The sequence below is a fragment of the Rhinoderma darwinii genome, chromosome 9 (genome assembly GCF_050947455.1).
Source record: "Rhinoderma darwinii isolate aRhiDar2 chromosome 9, aRhiDar2.hap1, whole genome shotgun sequence".
Classification (NCBI taxonomy): Eukaryota; Metazoa; Chordata; class Amphibia; order Anura; family Rhinodermatidae; genus Rhinoderma; species Rhinoderma darwinii.
In genome coordinates, this window is record NC_134695.1 from 71,317,749 (window position 1) to 71,343,440 (window position 25,692).

General features: G+C 41.1%; 1 protein-coding gene across 1 annotated transcript in view; it reads left to right on the forward strand.

Moving 5' to 3' along the window:
* Positions 1 to 267: 267 nt before the first annotated feature.
* Positions 268 to 25,692, forward strand: part of SLC6A5 (solute carrier family 6 member 5) — a 28,726-nt gene continuing 3,301 nt past the window's right edge. Inside the window, exons 1-9 of the mRNA XM_075836782.1 lie at positions 268 to 392; positions 10,491 to 10,664; positions 13,174 to 13,315; positions 14,709 to 14,841; positions 20,473 to 20,607; positions 24,350 to 24,453; positions 24,801 to 24,925; positions 25,102 to 25,214; positions 25,634 to 25,689. Of these exons, the coding sequence (XP_075692897.1) occupies positions 287 to 392; positions 10,491 to 10,664; positions 13,174 to 13,315; positions 14,709 to 14,841; positions 20,473 to 20,607; positions 24,350 to 24,453; positions 24,801 to 24,925; positions 25,102 to 25,214; positions 25,634 to 25,689 (1,088 nt within the window). The 5' untranslated portion in view covers positions 268 to 286. The remainder of the gene's footprint in view (positions 393 to 10,490; positions 10,665 to 13,173; positions 13,316 to 14,708; positions 14,842 to 20,472; positions 20,608 to 24,349; positions 24,454 to 24,800; positions 24,926 to 25,101; positions 25,215 to 25,633; positions 25,690 to 25,692) is intronic.

Here is a 25,692-nt window from a genome sequence, read left to right on the forward strand (position 1 = left end):
TAGATAGATAGATAGATAGATAGATAGATAGATAGATAGATAGATAGATAGATAGATATGAGATAGATAGATGGATAGATAGATAGATAGATAGATAGATAGATAGATAGATAGATAGATAGATAGATAGATAGATAGATGGATGGATCAGGGTATTCTATGATATTCTCTGTTATTTAATCTGTGATATTGATAAGATAATATATTTCAGTATATACAATGTTTTGGCTTCTGTACTGATTCATTCTGTGTTCTCTCAGGTGCTTTCCTCATTCCCTACCTGCTGATGTTGGCTCTGGCCGGGGTCCCTATTTTCCTCTTGGAGGTGTCGCTTGGACAGTTTGCCAGTCAGGGCCCCATCTCCGTGTGGAAAGCCATTCCTGCATTACAAGGTGAGTGACACAATGTCGTCTTCCCCCCTCATTATATCTGCAGAGGACTCTTCTGACTGCAGGGGGGGATGTAACATATGTGCAGCTGTACAGGGCCCCAGTATATTAGGGGGCCACTGCCAACATAAAATCAGCTTCCTCCTGTCTATTAAATTGCATGTGAGGGACTAATTGAATGTATTTCAGGGCTCACAATTACTGGTGGATTGTTAAAGAGACATAAGGAGTGCCCTAGGATGAGCTATTGGAGAGCACGGGGCCCATATGATATTCTTGTACGGGGGCCCTCTGCTGTCTTCTCCTCTACCTGGCTGTGATATATTGTGTCAGGAGACTTTCCAATGTTTCTTTGTGTAATTGTCTCCGTATCTGTAATGTGTCTATAGTAGAAGTATTATTATGGTTATTGTATATATAAAATAGCACATTGGGGCTCATATATCAAAACCGGGCGTGTCGGCCCAAGCAGCCAATCAGAGTTTAGTAATCTATACTGATGGAAGATAATGGACGTCTCGTGATAATTTGAGTATATCTTCCAAATTAGGAACATCTTTATACTCCACGATCCATGTTCTAGATGATACAAGGTTTGTGTTCTAGATGGTACAAGAATATCCAGAGAACTTAGTGGGAACCATAGCAGCAATGTATATGGGATCCCCTCCTAAAGTAAGTTCACACTGTTACATCCCTATATTTAGAAACAGTTCTTGTTTGTCCTCTTCTGTTGTCCCCTCTTTTTTTTACTAACATTGTGGGGACCCTCAAGAGAAGGAACCATGTCTAGGTGCATACTGTATATAGAGTGGAGACTATACAGAGCTTGGTCTCCCCCATCGTTAGGCTCCTGGGCTCCCCTAATGATATGTATGGCCTTGGTATGGTGGTATATGAAGTTCTAGATTACACACATAGGGAGATATTTACTAAGATTGGTTTTTCATAAGCCGGTCTAAAATAGAAGAGCGTTGGAAGTAAAATGCGCTAAATATAGTAAGAGGTGCACGCCACTTAATAAGTTTGGCGCATCTTTGGCTGACCTAAAGACAGAAATTGAAATTTTTCTTACATACATAGCTCAAGATTGCGAATGCTGTCTACTAGGTGGTTTAAATGACACATGCCCAGGGTGGGCACAATGCGATGCCATGATCCGTGCCCGTTGTCTTCTTCAGTGTTGATTTTGTAGCTGTAGTTTGGCACATTCAAATGGCTGCTGATTGACTGCTCACTTGTAAGTTCCTGCTAGAGGAGAAGAACGCATGGAGGCGATAAGCGTGTTGTGTTATGGGGGCACTGTGACTGGCATATCGGAATGGGCACTGTTGTGGCAGGTACTCTGGACATTAGTCTGTGATTGGAACTATTTCATGGACACTGATAGATGGCTGGCACAATATTATGGGTGATTTTGTGTAGATGGCTCAATAATATGGGCAGTACTGTACTGTTCTGTGCTGGCACTGGTATGTGGCATTCCATTTTTCATGGGCAACACTGTAGGGAACAGCTGTAAGGTGGCAACACTGTGTAGGCATCGTGTGACCCTAGTTTGGGGATAGTGCTGGCAGCATTGATGTTGGGGCAATATAGGGCTGTCATTTGAGTCACTAGCTCAGGACACACAGGATCAGAACAGGACTAAATGTCAGGAGGGTTAGAGTTGGGGGTGTGGCCAGTGTTATAAGGGGTGGGGCTAGAGCGGAGCCGGTGGCACATTCATGATTGAGGCACCTGAATGGCAGTTAGATGTTATAGAGGACAGTTAGCCGCCCACCTGACATGCTGTCTATAATATTATGTTCTAGATTACACATACCCTCTGTTCTAGGTGATGCATGTCATTTACTAATATGTTGGGTCCTAGATTACACATTCTGTCTGATCAGTGGTATTTTTTCCAAGAACTGCTCCTTTAAGGATAAAAAAAACCCGTTGTATCCCAATCATGGTAAATTACATCATCTTTATCTGTTAAAATACATTTCTATTGTATTGTTCTAGATCAAATCTGCTTTCTCTACCCGCAGTTTAAACTTTGTTGTTATACCTGTGTGTGGGGGTACATGCACCATCTCTAATACGTAGGTTATGTTATCCATGTATGTGCTGCCCCTTCTGACTAGTGGGTTTAATCATTTCCCACTCATCTCCATAGACCATTATTAGCAGTAGATTGTTATGTACTAAGTGCGATCCATGACAAACATTTGGCATGGATTGGAACGCCAACTGGGAGCCAGATCCCACCCCCCAACATCATGAATGGAAATGGCCAAAAATGTAGTGGAAAATTTACTAAGATGAGCAGAGGTTAAAAAGTAGGAACCAACTCTACACTAATGTCCCTGGTGTGAGCAGATATGATGGGTTCTTTTGGTGTCCATATATTATGTTTACATTGAATCACACCTCATCTCTATCCTGTACTTATCTGTTTCCTGTACTAGGTTATTTGCATGTGATGTTGCTCATTTTACTGCTACATTGTGCTACTTATTATTGGGATTTCAGTTGTGTTTTTTGGGGCTTGCCTCTACTAGAGCACATGCTGGTTCCCCTAATATATTATGTACTAGATGTTCTAGATCATTCATAAAGTAACACAATATGTGTCTCCATTCTTGATCGTGTCCTTAGACGATCGTATAACTTGATTTAAGTTTAATTTTTGTGTGTTCTACATTGTATACAATCTGCACTATGTGTGTTCTAGATCACTCTACACTATGCCAGATATATGTGTTCTAGGTCTCTCTATAATATGACAGATATATGTGTTCTAGATCACGCTACACTATGTCAGCTATATGGTCTAGATTACATTATACTGTGTCAGGTGCATATGTTCTAGATCACTTTGCACGATGGCAGATATATGTTCTAGATCGCTCATCACATGTCCGATATATGTGTTCTAGATCACGCTACGTTATGTTAGATATGTGTTCTAGATAATTTCACACGGTGTCAGTTATGTGTTCTAGATCACAATACACAATGACAGATATATGTTCTAGATCACTCTACACTATGCCAGATATTCTAGATTTTACACATGCTCATCTGGCTGTCTTGCTCACACTTTCTGTTTTATGTGCTTTTCAGATTATATATACCCAATTACAATGGTTTGTGTTCTTGAAAGGGTAAGGCCATACCTTGCGGTCGCTGTGCGGTTTCTAGTTGTGGTTTTGTGTTTTCCAAACCGTGGCAACTATGGGTCAAAAGAAGTGAATGGTGCAATTGAAGTGCAGTACAGACAGTGCATTTTTTTAGGATCGTATTTTGAGTGATTAAGGCAGGTGGTGTTTGTGTGTCATGTGGTGCCGTGTGGCTTTACCTGTATTTTACTAATGTCAATGCAATTTTAAAAAGGCAGCATGAACATCAATGTAAACCACGCTTACATCCACTTATTTAAGAACGCACAGACCAAAACTGCACCATAAACTGCATGTATAAAATTGGAAAAACTGCATATATATTTTATAGCCGCAAACATTTTTTGGAAAGCAGTCGCAACATTCGGCCTAACTCTGATACAAACTATATTTTGGGGTCCTCCACGGAAAGCTTCACTTAGGAGTGTGACCTGTGCAGTTACTTGTAATGTTACTTGTATTACAGTATTAGTTATACATGGTAAAGCATTGGTATTAGATTACTTGCTATTTGGTCACTGTATGTTTGTATTTGAGCCCTGTATGTTGGTATTCGAGCACTGTATGGTGGTATTTGAGCACTGTATGTTGGTATATGAGTGCTGTATGTTGGCATTTGAGCACTGTATGTTGGTATCTGAGCACTGTATGTTTGTATATGAGTGCTGTATGTTGGTATTTGAGCACTGTTTGTTGGTATTTGAACACTGTATGGTGGTATTTGAGCACTGTATGTTGGTATATGAGCACTGTATGGTGGTATATGAGCCCTGTATGTTGGTATTTGAACACTGTATGGTGGTATTTGAGCACTGTATGTTGGTATATGAGCCCTGTATGTTGGTATTTGAGCACTGTATGGTGGTATTTGAGCACTGTATGTTGGTATCTGAGCACTCTATGGTGGTAATTGAGCACTATATGATAATTTTTAAGCTGTGTATGTTGGTTTCTGAGCACTATATGTTGGTATATGAGCTGTAATGACGGGGTAGGGAGACAGACAGGTGAGCCCTAATCTACCCGCCACTCAGTCCCTGCCTACTTGCAATGGCCCGTCCTAGGCGACGGCGTACAACTGGGCGACGGTCCCTACTCTCACTATGTGCATGACAGACAGACAGACAAGGGTACAAAGAAGCTAAGGGAAAAGGGGCAGATGCCCACGGCAACACCGTGAGCTACAAGAGTAGTGAACGAGCCGAGTCAAACCAGGAGTGTACGAGGTACCAAACGCAGAGCAAGAGAGTAGTCAGTAAAGCCAGGGTCAAAATGAAGCAGAGGACAAATAGTACAAGCAGCAGCAGCAGAGCCAGGAAACCAGCAGAATCACAGGCAAAGGAGAAGCAGGGAACGAAGGTATAAATAGACAGAGGGCGGGAGCTAGCTCCGTCTGGCCAGGCTTTGATAGGCTTTCCCACTCCTCAGCCTCCCAGCCTGAGTGGTAGAAGAAGGAGTCACTCCATCAGACTTAGGAGCAGGTGCAGACTGAGTAACCACGGGCGTCGACACAGAAGCTGTGTCTGGCAGATCCTTTACATGAGCCCTGTATGATGGTATATGAGCCCTGTATGTTGGTATTTGAGCACTGTATGTTGGTATTTGAGCACTGTATGTTTGTATTTGAGCACTATATGTATGTTGGTAATTGAGCAATGTATGATAATTTTTGAGCAATGTATGTTGATATATGAGCACTGTATGTTGGTATCTATCTGAGCACTGTATATTGGTATATGTGCGCTGTATGTTGGAATTTGAGCACTGTATGGTGGTAATTGAGCACTGTATGATAATTTTTAAGCTGTGTATGTTTGCTTCTGAGCACAATATTTTGGTATATGAGCCCTGTATGTTGGTATATGAGCCCCGTATATTGGTATATGAGAACTTTATGTTGGTATTTGAGCACTGTATGTTGGTATTTTAGTACTGTATGGTGGTATTTGAGCACTGTATATTGGTATAGGAGCACTGTATGTTGGTATTTGAGCACTGTATGTTGGCATCTGAGCACTGTATGTTGGTATTTGAACACTGTATGGTGGTATTTGAACAATGTATGGTGGTATTTGAGCACTGTATGATAATTTTTGAGCAGTGTATGATGGTATCTGAGCTGGTTTATGTAGTAGACTGCTGAGAATTCCTCCAGTGTTTCGTATGTTCTAGATTTCTAGCTCTGCCTGATATATAATCTAGGTTTATGTAGTAGATTGCTGAGACTTCCTTCAGTGTTTCATATGTTCTAGATTTCTAGCTCTGTCTGATATATGATCTAGGTTTATTTAGTAGATTGTTCAGACTTCTTCCAGTGTATTGTATGTTCTAGATTTCTAGCTCTGTCTGATATATGATCTAGGTTTATGTAGTAGATTGCAGAGACTTCCTCCAGTGTATCGTATGTTCTAGATTTCTAGCTCTGTCTGATATATGATCTAGGTTTATGCAGTAGATTGCTGAGACTTCCTCCAGTGTATCGTATGTTCTAGATTACTAGCTCTGTCTGATATATGATCTAGGTTTATGTAGTAGATTGCTGAGACTCCCTCCAGTGTATTGTATGTTCTAGATTTCTAGCTCTATCTGATATATGATCTAGGTTTATGTAGTAGGTTGCTGAGACATCCTCCAGTGTATCGTATGTTCTAGATTTCTAGCTCTGCCTGATATATGATCTAGGTTTATGTAATAGATTGCTGAGACTTCCTCCAGTGTATTGTGTGTTCTAGATTTCTAGCTCTGTCTAATATACGTATGATCTAGGTTTATGTAGTAGATTGCTGGGGCTTCCTCCAGTGTATTGCATGTTCTAGATTTCTAGCTCTGTCTGATATACGTATGATCTAGGTTTATGTAGTAGATTGCTGGGGCTTCCTCAAGTGTTTAATATGTTCTAGATTTCTAGCTCTGTTTGATATATGATCTAGGTTTATTCAGTAGATTGAGACTTCCTCCAGTGTATTGTATGTTCTTGATTTCTAGCTCTGTCTGATACATGATCTAGGTTTATGTAGTACATTGCTGAGACTTCCTCCAGTGTATTGTATGTACTAGATTTCTAGCTCTGTCTGATATACGTATGATCTACTTTTACGTAGTAGATTGCTGAAACTTCCTCCAGTGTTTCGTATGTTCTAGATTTCTAGCTCTGTCTGATATATAATCTTGGTTTATGTAGTAGATTGCGGAGACTTCCTCCAGTGTATTGTATGTTCTAGATTTCTAGCTCTGACTGACTGATATGTGATCTAGGTTTATGTAGTAGATTGCTGAGAATTCCTCCAGTGTATCGTATGTTCTAGATTTCTAGCTCTGTCTGATATACGTATGATCTAGGTTTATGTAGTAGATTGCTGAGACTTCCTCCAGCGTTTCATATTTTCTAGATTTCTAGCTCTGTCTGTCTGATATATGATCTAGGTTTATTTAGTAGATTGCTGAGACTTCCTCCAGTGTATTGTATGTTCTAGGTTTCTAGCTCTGACTGATATATGATCTAGGTTTAAGTAGTAGATTTGATGAGACTTCCTCCAGTGTATCGTATGTTCTAGATTTCTAGCTCTGTCTGATATATGATCTAGGTTTATGTAGTAGATTTCTGAGACTTCCTCCAGTGTATTGTATGTTCTAGATTCCTAGCTCTGTCTGATATACGTATGATCTAGGTTTATGTGGTAGATTGCTAAAACTTCCTCCAGTGTTTCGCATGTTCTAGATTTCTAGCTATGTCTGATATATAATCTAGGCTTATGTAGTACATTGCTGAGACTTCCTCTAGTGTATTTTATGTTCTAGATTTCTAGCTCTTACTGATATATGATCTAGGTTTATGTAGTAGATTACTGAGACTTCCTCCAGTGTATTGCATGTTCTAGATTTTTAGCACTGTCTTATATATAATCTAGGTTTATGTAGTCGATTTCTGAGACTTCCTCCAGTGTATCGTATGTTCTTGATTTCTAGCCCTGTCTGATATATGATCTAGGTTTATGTAGTAGTTTGCTGAGACTGCCTCCAGTGTATTGTATGTTCTAGATTTTTAGCACTGTCTTATATATAATCTATGTTTGTGTAGTAGATTGCTGAGACTTTCTCTAGTGTATCGTATGTTCTAGATTTGTAGCTCTCTCTGATATATGATCTAGGTTTATGTAATAGATTGCTGAGACTTCCCTCAGTGTATCGTATGTTCTAGATTTCTATCTCTGTCTGATATATGATCTAGGTTTATGTAGTAGATTGCTGAGGCTTCCTCCAGTGTATCATATGTTCTAGATTCCTGGCTCTGTCTGATATATGATCTAGGTTTATGTAGTAAATTGCTGAGACTTCCTCTAGTGTATTGTATCTTCTAGATTTCTAGCTCTGTCTGATATACGTATGATCTACTTTTATGTAGTAGATTGCTGAAACTTCCTCCAGTGTTTCATATGTTCTAGATTTCTAGGTCTCTCTGATATATGATCTAGGTTTATGTAGTAGATTGCTGAGACTTCCTCTAGTGTATTTTATGTTCTAGATTTCTAGCTCTGACTGATATATGATCTAGGTTTATGTAGTAGATTGCTGAGACTTCCTCCAGTGTATTGCATGTTCTAGATTTTTAGCACTGTCTTATATATAATCTAGGTTTATGTAGTCGATTTCTGAGACTTCCTCCAGTGTATCGTATGTTCTTGATTTCTAGCCCTGTCTGATATATGATCTAGGTTTATGTAGTAGTTTGCTGAGACTGCCTCCAGTGTATTGTATGTTCTAGATTTTTAGCACTGTCTTATATATAATCTATGTTTGTGTAGTAGATTGCTGAGACTTCCTCTAGTGTATCGTATGTTCTAGATTTGTAGCTCTCTCTGATATATGATCTAGGTTTATGTAGTAGATTGCTGAGACTTCCTCTAGTGTATCGTATGTTCTAGATTTCTATCTCTGTCTGATATATGATCTAGGTTTATGTAGTAGATTGCTGAGGCTTCCTCCAGTGTATTGTATGTTCTAGATTTCTAGCTCTTACTGATATATGATCTAGGTTTATGTAGTAAATTGCTGAGAATTCCTCCAGTGTATCGTATGTTCTAGATTCTAAGTGTTCCTTCTGATGGTGACACAATAGCCGTATTCTTCTTCTTCCACAATCATATGATCTAGATTTCTACCCTTCTCATTGTTTTGTCTACTCTGCAGTATCAGTGTCTGGTGTACAGAATGAATGTGATTATTTCTAATATTATTGTCGATGATCTTTATTATGAATGCTCCAGATCTCCATTGTTCTGTCACAGATGTTCTAGATTCTCGGCATTGTATCTACTTCATTGTCTTCATTTGTGATCTTCTATGTATGATCTCCCTTCTCTCTGTAATGTAGAATCTAGATTGAGCCAAGATCCAGATTCCAAGTCTCATTTCCAATGTATGTTCTAGATTCCTGCTGTTGTCTATGATATCTGTTTGTTTTGTCTCCATGACTACGTCCTGCTGATACAATAGTTTACACAATTATACTGTTAAACTGGTCATACACTGAAAGATAAAGGTCTGCGCAGCTTTATTATTATTTTTATAGTGTTTATGGTGGAGTTTGAACCTGCTTCTTACTGGTTTTCCATCTAGAGACCTAATAGACTGTTATTGTTTATAATGCTGAAAGGACAATATAGATGTAGCAGAGCTAAATTTGTAATTTAATGTGTTTATGCAATGTTGTAACTTAATGTTTGTTTTTTTATATAAATTGATCCATTAAATATCTTTATAGGGGTCAGAGTGCTGTTTTTATGATACAAAGCTCCAGAACCCCTGCTTACCTTCACACAGCCACAGAGAGAAGTTCTGTCTCCCTGCACCACCACTAGGGGGAGAGCACTGCATACGGATTGACCTCAATAATAAATCTGTCTTCAGTAAGCTCCCCCTAGTGGTGGCTGCAGGCAGACAGAATTTTATCATATTACTGTGCCAGGGTATTTGGAGCTCTGTATTAGAAGAACCGAGCTCAGACCCCTATAAGATATAATTAAATGAATAAGCACACAATTTTGGACCTATTTCGATAAAAAAAAGTTGAGTTCTATGTTTTTACAACACGCGCATTTATGTACCCAGGTTATGTGCCTGCCTCATTGACCTTGCCCTGGTGGCATAGAGGGGCACTACAGTCTTATGTACCCCTAGTTGCTGGGTAGACATTGTGTTATATTTATAATTATGTAGCGTAGAGTGCGATGTACAACGCATCCCATAGAGACAATGGCGCACATTTACTCCAGTAAAAACATGTGACAAATTTGCCTTTTAATTTGCAACTTTTCTCATCACTTTCCAAATTTGACGACCCACGTTTACTTAGGCTGACGTATCTTACGCCATTCTGAGTAAAGGAAATATTTTAAATGATTCACACAACGTTTTTCAAAAGGCGCACGGCTTAGTTTGGCGCATTTTAAACTCTCTGACAGTCAGAAAATAAAATCTATGCGTTCATTTGAACAAAAATTTGCACCATTTCCCCCTATGCTTCTTTGGAGACCACACTCACTTTTCTTTTCACTTTCCCAATTTGGCAAGTGACGATAAAAGTTTCAAAATGTGTCGCTCTTCCTCGTTTGCTCCTTTTTTGGGGTGCAGTTTGGGCCAATGTAATTCTAGGGTTACTTCCCCTTTAAATTACTGTCCGGTTCCAGCTTTGGGTTTTTATTTGGTGTCAGCAACGTCCATTATATCATGAAACTAATAAATGTCGGTTATGGGATTTTATTAACAGTTTATGACGCTACAAATCGACTGAAAATGTTCCATTAACGAAATTATAAAAAATAATGAAAAACATTAAATATGTTTTCTTCATGTTACTTTTTTTATTTGAATAATGAATTTTAGGGAATTTCAGAACTTATTGTTCAATGTTAATATCTCCCCTCCCCCTCAGGCTGCGGGATCGCGATGTTGATTATCTCCGTGCTGATCGCCATATACTACAACATCATCATGTGCTACACCCTCTTTTATCTCTTCGCCTCCTTGGTGTATGTGTTACCCTGGGCGTCTTGTGAAAATCCGTGGAATACGCCAGACTGTAAAGATAAGGACAGACTGTTACTGGGTGAGTTCTGTACTGGACGTTGCGTATCACCGGACATATATTGGTTTGTATTAGGGAAACCTCTGAAGGGGAAGCAATGTCCTGATGAAACCCCCAATATTACAACCAATAGATTATCTTAATTTTATTCTCCATGCAAGAATGTTAGATGAAGTAAAACCTGTCTGTCCATATGATATATTCTGTCTGCCTGCAGTCGCCACTAGAGGGAGCTAATGAGTTTACTGCATATAAATTTATTATGGAGTTCAATAGAAGCTGTATGAAAACTGGGAGCTCCCCCTGGTGGTGACTGCTGGCAGACACAATTTTATCATGTAGCTATGTATATGCAGGGGATTTGGAGCTCTGTATCAGAAAACTTTCGGAAAAGTTTTAACTGCTACTAATATTTTTTACCTAGACCATGGTCTTCAAAGGTGGACATTCACGCCAACTGTATATATATATATATATATATATATATATATATATATATATATATATACGTATGACGTATGCGTTTGGAAAGCTGCCGGCACATACGTCAAATGTACCCATAAGCTCCCTTAATACCGACAGTGGCCAAAAGAGCGTCCTTTTGGCCACTGTCGGGCTGGTATACCTTGAGTACACCTTTTTTTTCGTTTGCAGTATAGAATAGCCACTATTAGGCATCTGTCACTGCTTCCATTTAACATATACATTGAGAGCTTTCCCCGGCGTATACGTCAGAGACCACTAAACACAGTGTGAATAGAGACTTCTTATATCCTTTTTCTGGTCTGGACGCTGAGGCTTTATACACAGGACAGGCTCAGGTGCTAGCTGCCTCAGCATGGAGCTGTGTACTTTGGTATAGTAGCACTCATGCGCCCTCCTGTGGCCAGTCTGTGTAATACATAATCCTAGTGGTGATTGATCGGTTTGTAGCATTTTGGAAGACCAAGGATTAAAGCTTAAGAGTTAAAGTGCAAAATATCAACATAATAAAAGACAATATTACAATACAAAATAAGCGAGTAAATGGAATTAATAAATTTTTATTTCACCTATAGAGGAAATCCAGGCGTCCCCCCTTATTGAGGCTCAGCACTTGCCTGATAATCTTTTTCCCATTGGCGTAGTTGCTTATAGTTTATAATCATTGTATTTCTGCTGTTAGTGAAATAATTTCTCCATGCGCTGACTTTCTGCTGAGCTTATAACAGAAAATCTAAACAAGCCAAGCTGCAGTGTAAAGCATGGGGGAGGGACAAAACAGCAGCTCGATTTGGTGGATTTCAGATTACCCCAGACTCTAAGGGCATGACCACACATGGCGGAATTCCTCCGCAACTGTCCGCATCAATGCCGCACCTAATCCGGGTTGCGGATTACGGCTGCGGATCTGCACAAAATGTGCAGAAAATTGATGCGGACTGGCCGCTGCGGACTGCAGGAAAAGTGCTTCCCTTCTCCCTATCAGTGCAGGATAGAGAGAAGGGACAGCACTTTCCCTAGTGAAAGTAAAAGAAATTCATACTTACCGCCCGTTGTCTTGATGACGCGTCCCTCCTTCGGCATCCAGCCCGACCTCCCTGGATGACGCGCCAGTCCATGTGACCGCTGCAGCCTGTGCTTGGCCTGTGATTGGCTGCAGCCGTCACTTCCACTGAAACGTCATCCTGGGAGGCCGGACTGGAGACAGAAACAGGGAGTTCTCGGTAAGTATGAACTTATATGTTTTTTTACAGATACATGTATATTGGGATCGGTAGTCACTGTCCCGGGTGCAGAAACAGTTACTGCCGATCGCTTAACTCTTTCAGCACCCTGGACAGTGACTATTTACTGACGTCTCCTAGCAACGCTCCCGTCATTACGGGAGCCCCATTGACTTCCTCAGTCTGGCTGTAGACCTAGAAATACATAGGTCCAGCCAGAATGAAGAAATGTCATGTTAAAAAACCAATACGCTCCGCACCACACATAACATGTGCATGACAGCTGCGGACTTCATTGCGGAACTTAGAATCTCCATTGAAGTCAATGGAGAAATTCCGCCATGAGTCCGCAACCAGTCCGCCACTGCTCCGCAACAGACAGAGCATGCTGCGGACACCACATTCCGCTCCGCAGCCTATGCTCCGCAGCGGAATTGTACGCATCGTGTAAACGAACACTGCGAAATTAAAGTGAAAGTCAATGGAGAAACGGCTCCGCTGCGGATTAACGCTGCGGAGTGTCCGCAGCGGAATTTAAGTGAAAATCCGCCATGTGTGAACCCGCCCTAACAGACAATGTAGCTCAGCTGGAGTCACTGATCATAGCGGTGTCCTATTTGAGCAAAGGAAACTGTCAGGAAATAAGAAGTAACCATAGGTGTGCTATAAAATAATCTATTGTATAGTAATGAACCCAGAGATCAGAGTCAGCCCAACAAAGTGCCCAATTTCTTGGCTGCATCGGGGAACACATATCTTATCTCTGCCATGAATGAGAGGACTGTTCCTTATACTTTGTCTCACCATTTATTATGTCCCCTCAGATTCCTGTGTCATTGGGGACCACCCAAAAATTCAAATCAAGAATAGCACGTTCTGTATGACGGCCTATCCAAACTTGACAATGGTGAATTATACCAGCAACGTCAACAAGACCTTTGTCAGCGGAAGTGAGGAATACTTCAAGTAAGACTTGGTTTACCTCTCACAGGTTTGACATTTAAAGGTGACATGTAATATGACTCTATTTTACAGGGCGGGACATTCTGTAAAATTCTGCATCTTTGTGATTTATCTTCATAATTTTTGCTGTTTACACTTCTTTGTCAGTTAGTTTTTAGGCTGGGTTCACACGACCTATTTTCAGACGTAAACGAGGCGTATTATGCCTCGTTTTACGTCTGAAAATAGGGCTGCAATACGTCTGCAAACATCTGCCCATTCATTTGAATGGGTTTGCCGACGTACTGTGCAGACAACCTGTAATTTACGCGTCGTCGTTTGACAGCTGTCAAACGACGACGCGTAAATGGACTGCCTTGGCAAAGAAGTGTAGGGCACTTCTTTGCCACGTAATTTGAGCTGTTCTTCATTGAACTCAATGAAGTACAGCTCAAGATTTACGAGCGTCTCAGAGCGTCTCAGACGCCTCGTAAATTACGAGGAGGAGCATTTACGTGTGAAACGAGGCAGCTGTAAACAGTCTGTCTTTTCACACGTAAATGCCTCTCATCGTGTGAACATACCCTTAATCTTCTGTTGTCATCTGGAAACCATCAGCAAGCAGGTTCACCTGCTTTCTCTGATCTGGCACAAAGATTTCGTTTGGCACCCTTACCCCACAAATAAAATATGACTTTACAACCTTTTTTGTAAGTAATGAACAGACAGAGTAATAATATCCATATAGAATAGTGCTGACACAATAGTTCCCATCACATAGAAGTGCCCATCACATAGAAGTGCCCATCACATAGAAGTGCCCATCGTTTGCTGCCAGTGCAATTCCCATATAATAATAATAATAATAATAACAATAACAACAATAATAATAATAATAACCGTTCCCCTCCACCAAGCAGGATACCAATATGCACTAAATGTACAAAATGATAACAGCAGATCCATCAACAGCAGCCTGTTGATAGTTTTCATGACTTAATAGACTTTTTTTTTCTAGACTATCAAGAAACTGAAAGCGAATAAGTTAAACAACTGGGGGGGGGGGCAGAGGGAGTGGAGTAATATATGACTGCAAGATCAGACTACACAGGGTTTGCTTGTAGTCTGTTACCAAGGAGACACATAGATCTGGGTAGCAGCTGTAGACACAAAAAGGAAGAGATTTTTTGATCAAGACTATTTACAAATGAACTTTTTTTTCAAAAATTTTTTTTAGACACATTGTATCAATAAAAATAAATCGATTGCAAAAGTGTACACACCCTATATAAATATAATACAGTGTGGTGGGATCAGGGTCACAATGCAATGTGTGGGGGTTGTTTGATTCCTCTGGATCCTGCACAATGGAATAAACCGTCCCTATATATAATTTGTAATAGTCCCGTTATCTCAGGTACAATATGCTGAAGATTTCTGCTGGCATCGAGTATCCTGGTGAAATCCGATGGCCGCTCGTCCTCGCCCTCTTCCTGGCCTGGGTCATCGTCTACGCGTCACTTGCCAAAGGAATCAAAACATCAGGAAAGGTAAGAGATGAATCCAGAGGACGGAAACGGAAATCATTAATAAAACTTCATATTTCAGGCAAATATTGTTGTTATTATTATTACTGCATCCAAAATGTACAAATTGAGGGGTGACGCTGGTGACCCCCTAACCCTCCCCCTCTATGTCACCCTCAAAGTCTTACCTCCAAACATTTGAATCCCCATTCGCAAGTTATTTTTACATCCTGCCCCCAATTCATCCAGAAATGCCCATATTTGCCTAATTTCTCACTTTCTAGGTAAAACCTGTAATGTTTGGGAGGTCAGGGGCCAGGAAGCTGAGATATGGTAGGCTGTTTGCAGGATCCTCACACTGTAGAGCGGCTTTAGCTGTCCCTGTGCTGCCTATGACGTGGAGGGAATACTGGGGCAACCAGGAATGTTCCCCCCTAACAATATAGCGCCCCCTGCAGGGTTCAAAATGTTCTATTTTTTTACTTCTTGACCCTGAAAAGCTGCCCCTTGTCAGTGAAAGAAAACCCCTTGTCACCACTGTGTCCCCTCCATGTCACAGGCCGCACAGGAATAGTCAAAGTGTAAGAATCCAGCAAACAGCTCCCCATATCTCAGCTTCCTGGCCCCTGTGACATGGGGGAGGGGGATATTGAATTCTGGTTTTTAGACATTACATTGGTCTTGACAGATACCTCCATATTCTGGGGGGGGGGGGGGGAGGGGTGCTACTTGCCAGACAATGGACTTTTTAGCCGCCATTTATTCCAACTTGAAGAGAATTAACCCCAGTAATTATACCCCTGAATCTTCTTCTGTCAAGTCATTAATAATTCTATGTAGCTTTTTTAATTTTTTTAGTTCTATCAGCTTCTGGGAAAGCTGGGTGACATCCATTATGGTCACTAGGTTTACAGCTTTCCTAGAGTTCTGAATGGCAAATCTACCTGTTATATAGTAGTAGGGTGTTATGGCTCCGCACGCCTAGGATTATGTGCCATTCTAAACTGTGGGTAAGCAGAGTGGTCAGCCCGATGGCAGCCAAAATATAAGTGTAAAGATTGTAAATATAAGTCCTGGACTCGTCGTCTTCTTCTGATGATTGCTGCGTCAATGTTTCTAGTTTTTGGAAAAGATGGATGATAGCAGATATGACCACTGAGAGGGTTGCTACTCTGCTTTCCCGGACTCCTGTAAGACAACTGTGCTTAGTAATATATCCCATAACTCGGGGAAAGTTGGCTTACAGCCCCTGTGGGAGTAAAAATTGCAATCATCCTACTTTAAATAGATTTTCCACCTTTTATCATCACGTTATTATTAGGTCCAACAATCTGAGCTGAATAATGTTATAATATATCTTTATAGCATTCAGAGCTCCATGTTTCTGATACAGAGCTCCAAATGCCCTGCAGAGACATATTTACAGGATAAAATTACCACTAGGGGGAGCTCACTACATACAGATATATACAGCTCCCATAGAGTTACATCATAACAATCTGCTTCCTGCAGCCACCACTAGAGGGAGCTCACAACATACAGATATATACAGCTCCAAAAGAATTACATGATAACATTCTGCTACCTGCAGACCCCACTAGGGGAAACTCTACATACAGATATATACAGCTCCCTAAGAGTTACAAGATAACAATCTGCTGCCTGCAGCCACCATTAGAGGGAGCTCACTACATACAGATATATACAGCTCCCATAGAGTTACATGAAACAATCTACTGCCTGCAGCCACCACTAGAGGGAGCTCACTACATACAGATATATACAGCTCCCATAGAGTTAGATGATAACATTCTGCTGCCTTCAGCCACCACTAGTGGGAGCTCACAACATACAAATATATACAGCTCCCATAGAGTTACATGAAACAATCTGCTGCCTGCAGCCACCACTAGATGGAGCTCACTACATACAGATATATGTACCACTCGCATAGAGTTACATGATAACATTCTGTTGCCTGCAGCCACCACTAGTGGGAGCTCACCACATACAAATATATACAGCTCCCATAGAGTTACATGATGATATTCTGCTGCCTGCAGCCACTACTTCACTACATACAGATATATACAGCTCCCATAGAGTTACATGATAACAATCTGCTGCCTGCAGCCACCACTAGGGGGAGCTCACTACATACAGATTTATACAGGTCCCATAGAGTTACATTATAACGCTCTGCTTTCTGCAGCCACCACTAGGGGGAGCTCACTACATACTGGTATATACAGCTCCCATAGAGTTACATGATAATATTCTGCTGCCTGCCGCCACCACTAGGGGGAGCTCACTACATGCAGTGTTATTATTAAGTTCAATGTACAAACAGAAGGCAGTAAGCTCCTACGCTCCTCCTAGAGGTGGCTGCAGGCAGTTCCTATGTTTATTGCTATGCAGGGGATTTCTGTATCATGAAAACAAAGCTCCGACTATTATAAAGATATATTATAAAAATTTACCAGCTGAGGATTTCCCCTTTGGACGGGACAAGCTGGATATAAAGGCGTTAATATTTGAATGGAATGAAAATGCGACATTATCAGGTCGTGATGCCTCCGGCCACAACTCCAGATTAAATGTGATGGGGGAACTGCAATCAGCGGCGCCTTGACCGTGGGCCCCGGGTATCGAGGGATGACTGTTCTGTGCCGCTGAGTCAGGGATATAATGAAAATGTACAGTTCAGTGCAGCCGCCCGACTCAGCGAGAACGGTTCTGACTATCAATTCCAAATATTCCAGTTTAAAGCTACAGTACTTTATTTCTTTGCTGTGAGTCAAGCGGTTGCCTTACATTTGCCCATCAGCCCCTGTTCCTAGGAGCTCACAATCTAATCCACCACACAAGCCAAGTCATCCTGTTATGTCCCATTATTCAATATACTAATATGGCTGCTATTACATCTGCCACACAGGGTTACCACCCAACTTTTCCAGACTCCAGAATGGCATGTCTGTCTACTTATCCCTCAGTATCACTTCCTGCCTACACAGATTTGTATTCAGGTCTCTAGGAAAGCTGAATATCAACCACTGTGGGAACTGTACTAGTAATAATATTGGTTGTCACTCAGCTTTCCCAGACCTTGATATAGGAAAGAAAAAAATTAAAGGAACTCTCCACTACAGCAAAACGATGACACTATGTTATGTCTAGTGCATGGCCTGAGGGGGTGGGGCATGATTAAAAGAAGACCAATCAGAGAATCCCTTAGTCATGCCCCACCTCCTCAGGCACAGCACCAGACATAACACAATGTAACGGTTTTTCTGGAGTGTTCCTTTAAGTAAAGTTTTAACAAAGTGGGATGAACCATGGGCTTATATTTATCTGTGATTTTAAGGGAATTTCATTTGAATGTGGTTTAGTTAGGAACAATCAGATGATTACTGCATGTAACAGTAGTTGTAACCTCTAGGGGGCAGTGTCATGAACTGCAGCATCAGGACTTTTATATGTGCACTGTATGGGCATTGTAGTGACATGCTGGTAAGTGAGGAGAATGGAGGTTGGAGGACACATGGAGAGGCTTGATGGAGGCCGCCGGTACACCGCTTCTCTCTGTTACAATGTCTGTGACTGTCCAGGGTAATAGTGAAGTATTTTCAGTGTCTTCCTCTGCATAGATTAACTTTGCACATTTTTCAGGTTTTTCCTGGCTGCTTTGGAATGAAGCCTAATTAGTTACTGGAATGTTGCCTGCAGAGCATGGTTAGTCTAAAAGGAAGGTGGTCCTCGTCTCCCCCGCCAATGCTATCACACACGCAACACTCACAGGGCAATTGGAGGACTGCGAACATGGATAGGATCTCAGACAGATGACTGGCTTTACCCTTGCACTACATGTACTGTACAATGTGAAAGAAATGTAGGTTAAAACAACATATTACATATATGCTCCAGTCACATCCAGAGCTGCATTTACAATTCTGCCGTTTTCCTGTAAGCTTTCCTGATGTATAAGCCTCCAGGTTTAATGTCTGTTGTGTTGTATTGAGGAGTAGTAGTATTTACACCCAGCATTAGCAGCCTGAATTTTGAATACAGTTCTGGTAGTGACTGGAGTATCAGACATGGTATACGTTGCTCAACATCGTATAAAGTAATTATAACATTGTACTCAGTAGTGGAGCCACAATTTATTACAAGGTTTTGCAGCCCAAGGGAGCTGTCTTAAGTTTAGAAATATACACATGTAGCAGAGCTGAATTTTAAAAGGGCTCGTCCGCTGATATGTAAATGAATCTTAATCATTTGCATAATATAAAAGTTCTGCAACTTTCAACTATTCTTTGTGTTTCTTTCAATTTCTCACCATTTTCAATCTTGCTCATTGCTGTCAGTGAATAGAGTTATTTTTTTTACATTCAGAATTAAAAACCTATCGTGACCTAATCCTGTTTGCGCAGCTGTAGTTTGTTGCATTGTATTATTGCAGGCGATCATACAATGCTCTAAACCCTCAGCTGTTTGAACAGAACTAAGTTAGGATGAGATTTCAGCTTCCAAATGTAAATAAAAATTTTCCCATTCGCTGACAGCAAGCAGCGATTTTGAAAGTGGCGAGGAACTGAAACACAACGTATATTAGACAGCTGCAGAACCATAACCTTAATATCATAATGACAAACTCGGCTGCATCTGTAATACAATTCATTTATAGTGGGTAGACATGTCATTCACCTTAGTAGACAGGCAAGATTTTGATTTTCTATGCAGGGGTACACAGTTGGAATATATATATAATCATACATTAGTAGACAGGGGGGGGGGGTCTCAAACAAAGGATCCTTGAGAAAGACCATGGGAGGGGGGATGTGTATGACCCAAAACATAACATAAAAAAAGATCCAACAAAAAAAACCACAACTGGAAAGACTTAAAAGCACAACACAGAGCGCAGATACAGAGAGGAACCACTAGATGGCGGTACTCATGATCCCTTTCCCCCACTCACTCCTTCCATCTATGTTTCCAAACTAGGTGTCAAAAAAAGTTCTTCTACATGTGCCTCTTGTCCTGTGCCGTAACACTGTGCCTCCTGTGTTACTCTGCTTTGTGCATATACTTTCTGTGAATTTCTGTGATTGTCGTAATGTCTCTTTTATTCCAGGTGCTCACGCAGATTATAAATAAGTTTGTACCCCTCCCACTGTATCCAGTGCTCAGGCAGCCCCTCCTTACAAGAAATATATCCTATAAGTTGTGTAGTCAAAGACCGCAGGACCAACATATAGTGAGGCGGCAGGTTGACGTAGATCTGTCACCTATACATCATAAAGAAAACCATTTTGTGGGTGGAGCTTATGAATATTAATTAGGACGCACCGCAATGATCACGGCTTCCATTCAGAATAAAAGACCCTCCAGTGATTTTGTACCAATGGTGGCCCCAAGTTTTAATGAAAACATGAATATAGTTGTAGTATCCTACATCAGCCATTAGGCGGAGTGGAGAGCAGAGTGATACAGTTGGAGGGGTTGTGCAGATATCTTTGTCTCTCTAGGATCTGTGTCTCCTCTCCAGGATCTGTCGTCTGTTCTCTGTGATGGTGGCCCCGTACTGTTGTATCACTTCTCTCGCTTTACACGACTCCTCATAGTAAACTCTTTCTGTTTCACACTTTTATTTAGGTTGTGTATTTTACAGCCACTTTCCCATATGTGGTACTTATCATCCTCCTCATCCGAGGGGTAACTTTGCCTGGGGCAGGAGATGGCATCTGGTACTTCATCACCCCAAAGTGGGAGAAGCTTGCTGATGCGATGGTGAGTATAGGAATCAGGGGACACCTGATAGGACCCCAAAGTAAAACTCACTGCCTACTGAGAGCTCTGCCAAATGTACTCTGCCTTTATTAAAGTTGCTCTTTACCAATAATTTCACAATATTTTTGAATAGGGGAGCTCTGTAAGTGATAACATTCTGCTGCCTGCAGCCACCACTAAGGGGTGCTCACTACATACAGATTTATGCAGCTCCTATAGAGTTACATGATAAGATTCTGCTACCTGCAGATACCACTAGGGGGAGCTCACTACATACAGATATATACAGCTCCTATAAAGTTACATAATAACATTCTGCTGCCCACAGTCACCACTAGAGGGAGCTCACTACATACAGATATATACAGCTCCCATAGAGTTACACAATAACATTCTACTGCCTGCAGTAACCACTAGAGGGAGCTCACTACATACAATATACAGCTCCCATAGAGTTACACAATAACATTCTACTGCCTGCAGTAACAACTAGGGGGTGGACACTACATACAGATATATACAGCTCCCATAAAGTTACATGATAACATTATACTGCCTGCAGTAACCACTAGGGGGCGGACACTACATACAGATATATACAGCTTCCATAGAGTTACATGATAACATTCGGCTTCCTGCAGCCACCACTAGGGGGAGCTTACTACATACAGATATATACAGCTCCCAGAGAGTTACAAAAAAAATAATTCTGCTGCCTGCAGCCACCACTAGGGGGAGTACACTGTGTACATATATACAGCTCCCATAGCTACTTGATAAGATTCTACTACCTGCAGTCACCACTAGGGCCCAGCTGTCATGTACCCGGCCTCTATGGTAGGTGTAACACTGGCAGGCATGATAGAGCTGTGCCAAAGTTTGTCAGATTTGGTGGCATCAATGAGGAATAAACTGTATGGATCATACCCGAAGTTCTCAACCTGTGGTACATGAACCCTAGGTGGTACCACCATGTCTCTTGGGGGTACTCGCAAAGTCCTCATATTGTGGTTTTGGGGAGGCGGCTCTGTTAGATGGATTTCATAGAACAGATTTGCTCTAAATTAATGCTCTCATTCAATGACCGCAATCACAGATCTTGAAAATGGTGAGGAACTGAAATACAAAGTCTATTAAAGAGGCTGTCACCACATTATAAGTGGCCTATCTTGTACATGATGTGATCGGCTCTGTATTGTAGATGACAGTAGTATTTTTTATTTAGAAAAACGATCATTGTGACGGAGTTATGACCTATATTAGCTTTATGCTAATGAGTTTCTCAATGGACAACTGGGCGTGTTTTGTACAGAGGAGTGTATGACGCTGACCAATCAGTGACCAATCAGCGTCATACACTTCTCCCCATTCATTTACACAGCAGATAGTGATCCTGCGTTGTTCACTATGTGCAGCTACATACACACACACACACTAACGCTACTCAAGTGTCCTGACAATGAATATACATTACCTCCAGCCAGGACGTGATGTGTATTCAGAATCCTGACATTTCTGTAGCGTTTGTGTGAGATTTACAGCAAGGCAAACGTAATCTCGTTTTAAATTACAGTTTACATCGTAATATCGCGAGATTACGCTTGCTGTGCTGTAAATCTCACACAAACGTTAGCGAAGTGTCAGGATTCTGAATAGACATCACGTCCTGGCTGGAGGAGATGTATATTCACTGTCAGGACACTGCAGTAATGTTCTAGTGAGTTTATGTGGCTGCACATAGCGATATAGCTATATCACTATGTGCAGTGTAAATGAATGGAGAGCAGTGTATGACGCTGATTGGTCACTGATTGTTCAGCGTCATACACTTCTCTCCACAACGCCCACTTAGTCATATAGTAAAACACGCCCAGTTGTCCATTGAGAAACTCATTAGCATAAAGCTAATATAGGTCATAACTCCGTCACAAATGATCGTTTTTCTAAATAAAAAATACTGCTGTTATCTACATTACAGCACCGATCACATCATGTTCAATATAGGCCACTTATAATGTGGTGACAGCCTCTTTATTACTAGGACCACTGTTACCTACATTACAGCGCTGATCACATTATGTAGGAGACAGGACACTTATAATGTGGTGACAGCCTCTTTATTACTAGGACCACTGTTATCTACATTACAGCGCCGATCACATTATGTAGGAGATCGGGCACTTATAATGTGGTGACAGCCTCTTTATTACTAGGACCACTGTTACCTACATTACAGCGCCGATCACATCATGTACAAGATCGGCCACTTATAATGTGGTGACAGCCTCTTTATTACTAGGACCACTGTTATCTACATTACAGCGCCGATCACATCATGTACAATATAGGCCACTTATAATGTGGTGACAGCCTCTTTATTACTAGGACCACTGTTACCTACATTACAGCGCTGATCACATTATGTAGGAGACAGGACACTTATAATGTGGTGACAGCCTCTTTATTACTAGGACCACTGTTACCTACATTACAGCGCTGATCACATTATGTAGGAGACCGGGCACTTATAATGTGGTGACAGCCTCTTTATTACTAGGACCACTGTTACCTACATTACAGCGCTGATCACATTATGTAGGAAACAGGACACTTTTATAATGTGGTGACAGAGCCTCTTTATTACTAGGACCACTGTTATCTACATTACAGCGCCGATCACATCATGTACAAGATAGGACACTTATAATGTGGTGACAGAGCCTCTTTAAGTTCTAACATCCGCCGTTGGACTGTTGATGTATTGGAGTGATCTCTAGTGATCTGACACTTAGTCCTGAACACGCAGGATTATTGGAACCTTATTATAATAGTTGATGATGATGAGGATATAGGGGTGTCTCCTGCATCCTTGTTCTGTGGAAACACTTTTTGGGGTCACATATTCAATAAAGGACCACGATATCTCCACCTCAGACTGCGATGTGATTGGCTCTTGGTAAATTTAGTGCAGATTATGACAAGTTGCAGGAACCCAGGGCTGATATTCCCGGCTGAATCCTGCAGCGCTCGCGTCATCGACTTTTAAATTGCTTCATCGATCGCTCCGTGTTCTGTCGTCACCTGGGTCTCCTGTCATGTCAGCGACAAACACACAGGAGCAGCAGAGCCCACAACGGGGCAGCAGAGCTGAGATCCAGGATATAAATATAAACGGCAGCAATAATGTTATCACTGCTATAACTGCAATAGTTCTCAGTCCTGTGCACACAGGGAACATGCGGCTTATAACTATTGTATCAATGTGACATGGCCAAAAGTATGTGAACCCCTGAACTACCCCTCATATGTGCGGTGAACAGAGTCATGGATGTAAATATGGAGATGGTCTTATTATATCTCTATAACTAGAATTTACCTCCTGCCAGTGAGTGTGTGAGTCAGAGAAGACCTTACTATCTATCTATCTATCTATCTATCTATCTATCTATCTATCTATCTATCTATCTATCTATCTATCTATCTATCTATCTATCTATCTATCTATCTATCTATCTATCTATCTATCTATCTATCTATCTATCTATCTATCTATCTCATAATCTATCTATCTATCTATCTATCTATCTATCTATCTATCTATCTATCTATCTATCTATCTATCTATCTATCTATCTATCTATCTATCTATCTATCTATCTATCTATCTATCTATCTATCTATCTATCTATCTATCTATCTATCTATCTATCTAATCTATCATGTTGTTTTTTTCATCTTTCAGGTTTGGAAAGATGCAGCCACACAGATTTTCTTCTCTCTATCTGCAGCCTGGGGAGGGCTCATCACCTTGTCATCATACAACAAATTCCACAATAACCTGTATCGGTAAATGTTTGAAGGGATTCTTTTTTTTTCATTGTTTATTATCTAATTTTGAAGTCTACTGATATATTATATACATTTGTTTTTATCAAGTTATGACTAATTTTCATCCCACAACCCGCGCAGAACAGCTGTTTATAGCAGGAGGCGCAAAGTATAATGAAATATCAAGCTCCAGATTAACTAAACAGTGACACCTAGTGGTGAAATGATTACCTTCTGGATATTGACTGATACCGCCTGCACTTCACCCTCAATCGCTTCTGTCTGAAGTGTAAAATAATGAATTTTCTCTGTGCTTGTGGTCATTGTGTATGAATGCTCCTCCAATGAACTCTTCTCTCTTGCAGGGACACCCTGATTGTCACTTGCACCAACAGCGCCACAAGTATTTTCGCCGGTTTTGTCATCTTTTCTGTCATCGGTTTCATGGCAAATGAGCTAAAAGTCGATATTGATAAAGTTGCTGATCAAGGTAAATAAAGTATTAACCTTCCCTGAATAAAATATTCTTGAATTTAAATTGAGGACAAAACAAGCCACACCCTTATATTATTGACCCCACCCATGAGCATCCTAGCCCTGCCTACAAGGTACATCACTTTGCTCCACCTACAGAACTTTACTGACATTTCCTAATTTTCTCCACAGGTCCTGGCATTGCTTTTGTAGTGTACCCAGAGGCCCTGACCAGGCTGCCCCTGTCCCCATTTTGGGCGATAATATTCTTTCTTATGCTCCTAACCTTAGGACTGGACACAATGGTAAGAGCTGATGAATGACTAATAAATATATGATAATGCATTCCAAAGCGCCACCTGGTGGACAGAACGTGCAGTGGATCTTTCACCTCTAAACAATGAAGTCAGATGTTTTGTGCTCTGATACGAGGACACACATACCCTAGAGGCAGCCCATATAGTTGGTTAAGGGGCCCTGGGAGGGAGAGGGGGCCCAGTCCAGGATGGTCTTATTATTTTTTTTAATAGGTGGTTATAACCTGTGTAGGGACCCCTCTCCTCAGTTGCTGCAATATTAGCATGGGTGTGAAAAATTAACTCAAGGATTTGCTGTGGTGCCTCCTTTTCTATGAGGCGCGAGGCACCAATGTCTCAGGCATGTCACTGTGACAGACATGAAGATCGATAGGCTGCACCCTCTTCATATTTTTCCCTTATTTCAGTTTGCTACAATTGAAACGATTGTGACTTCGGTTTCTGACGAATTTCCCAAGTACCTGCG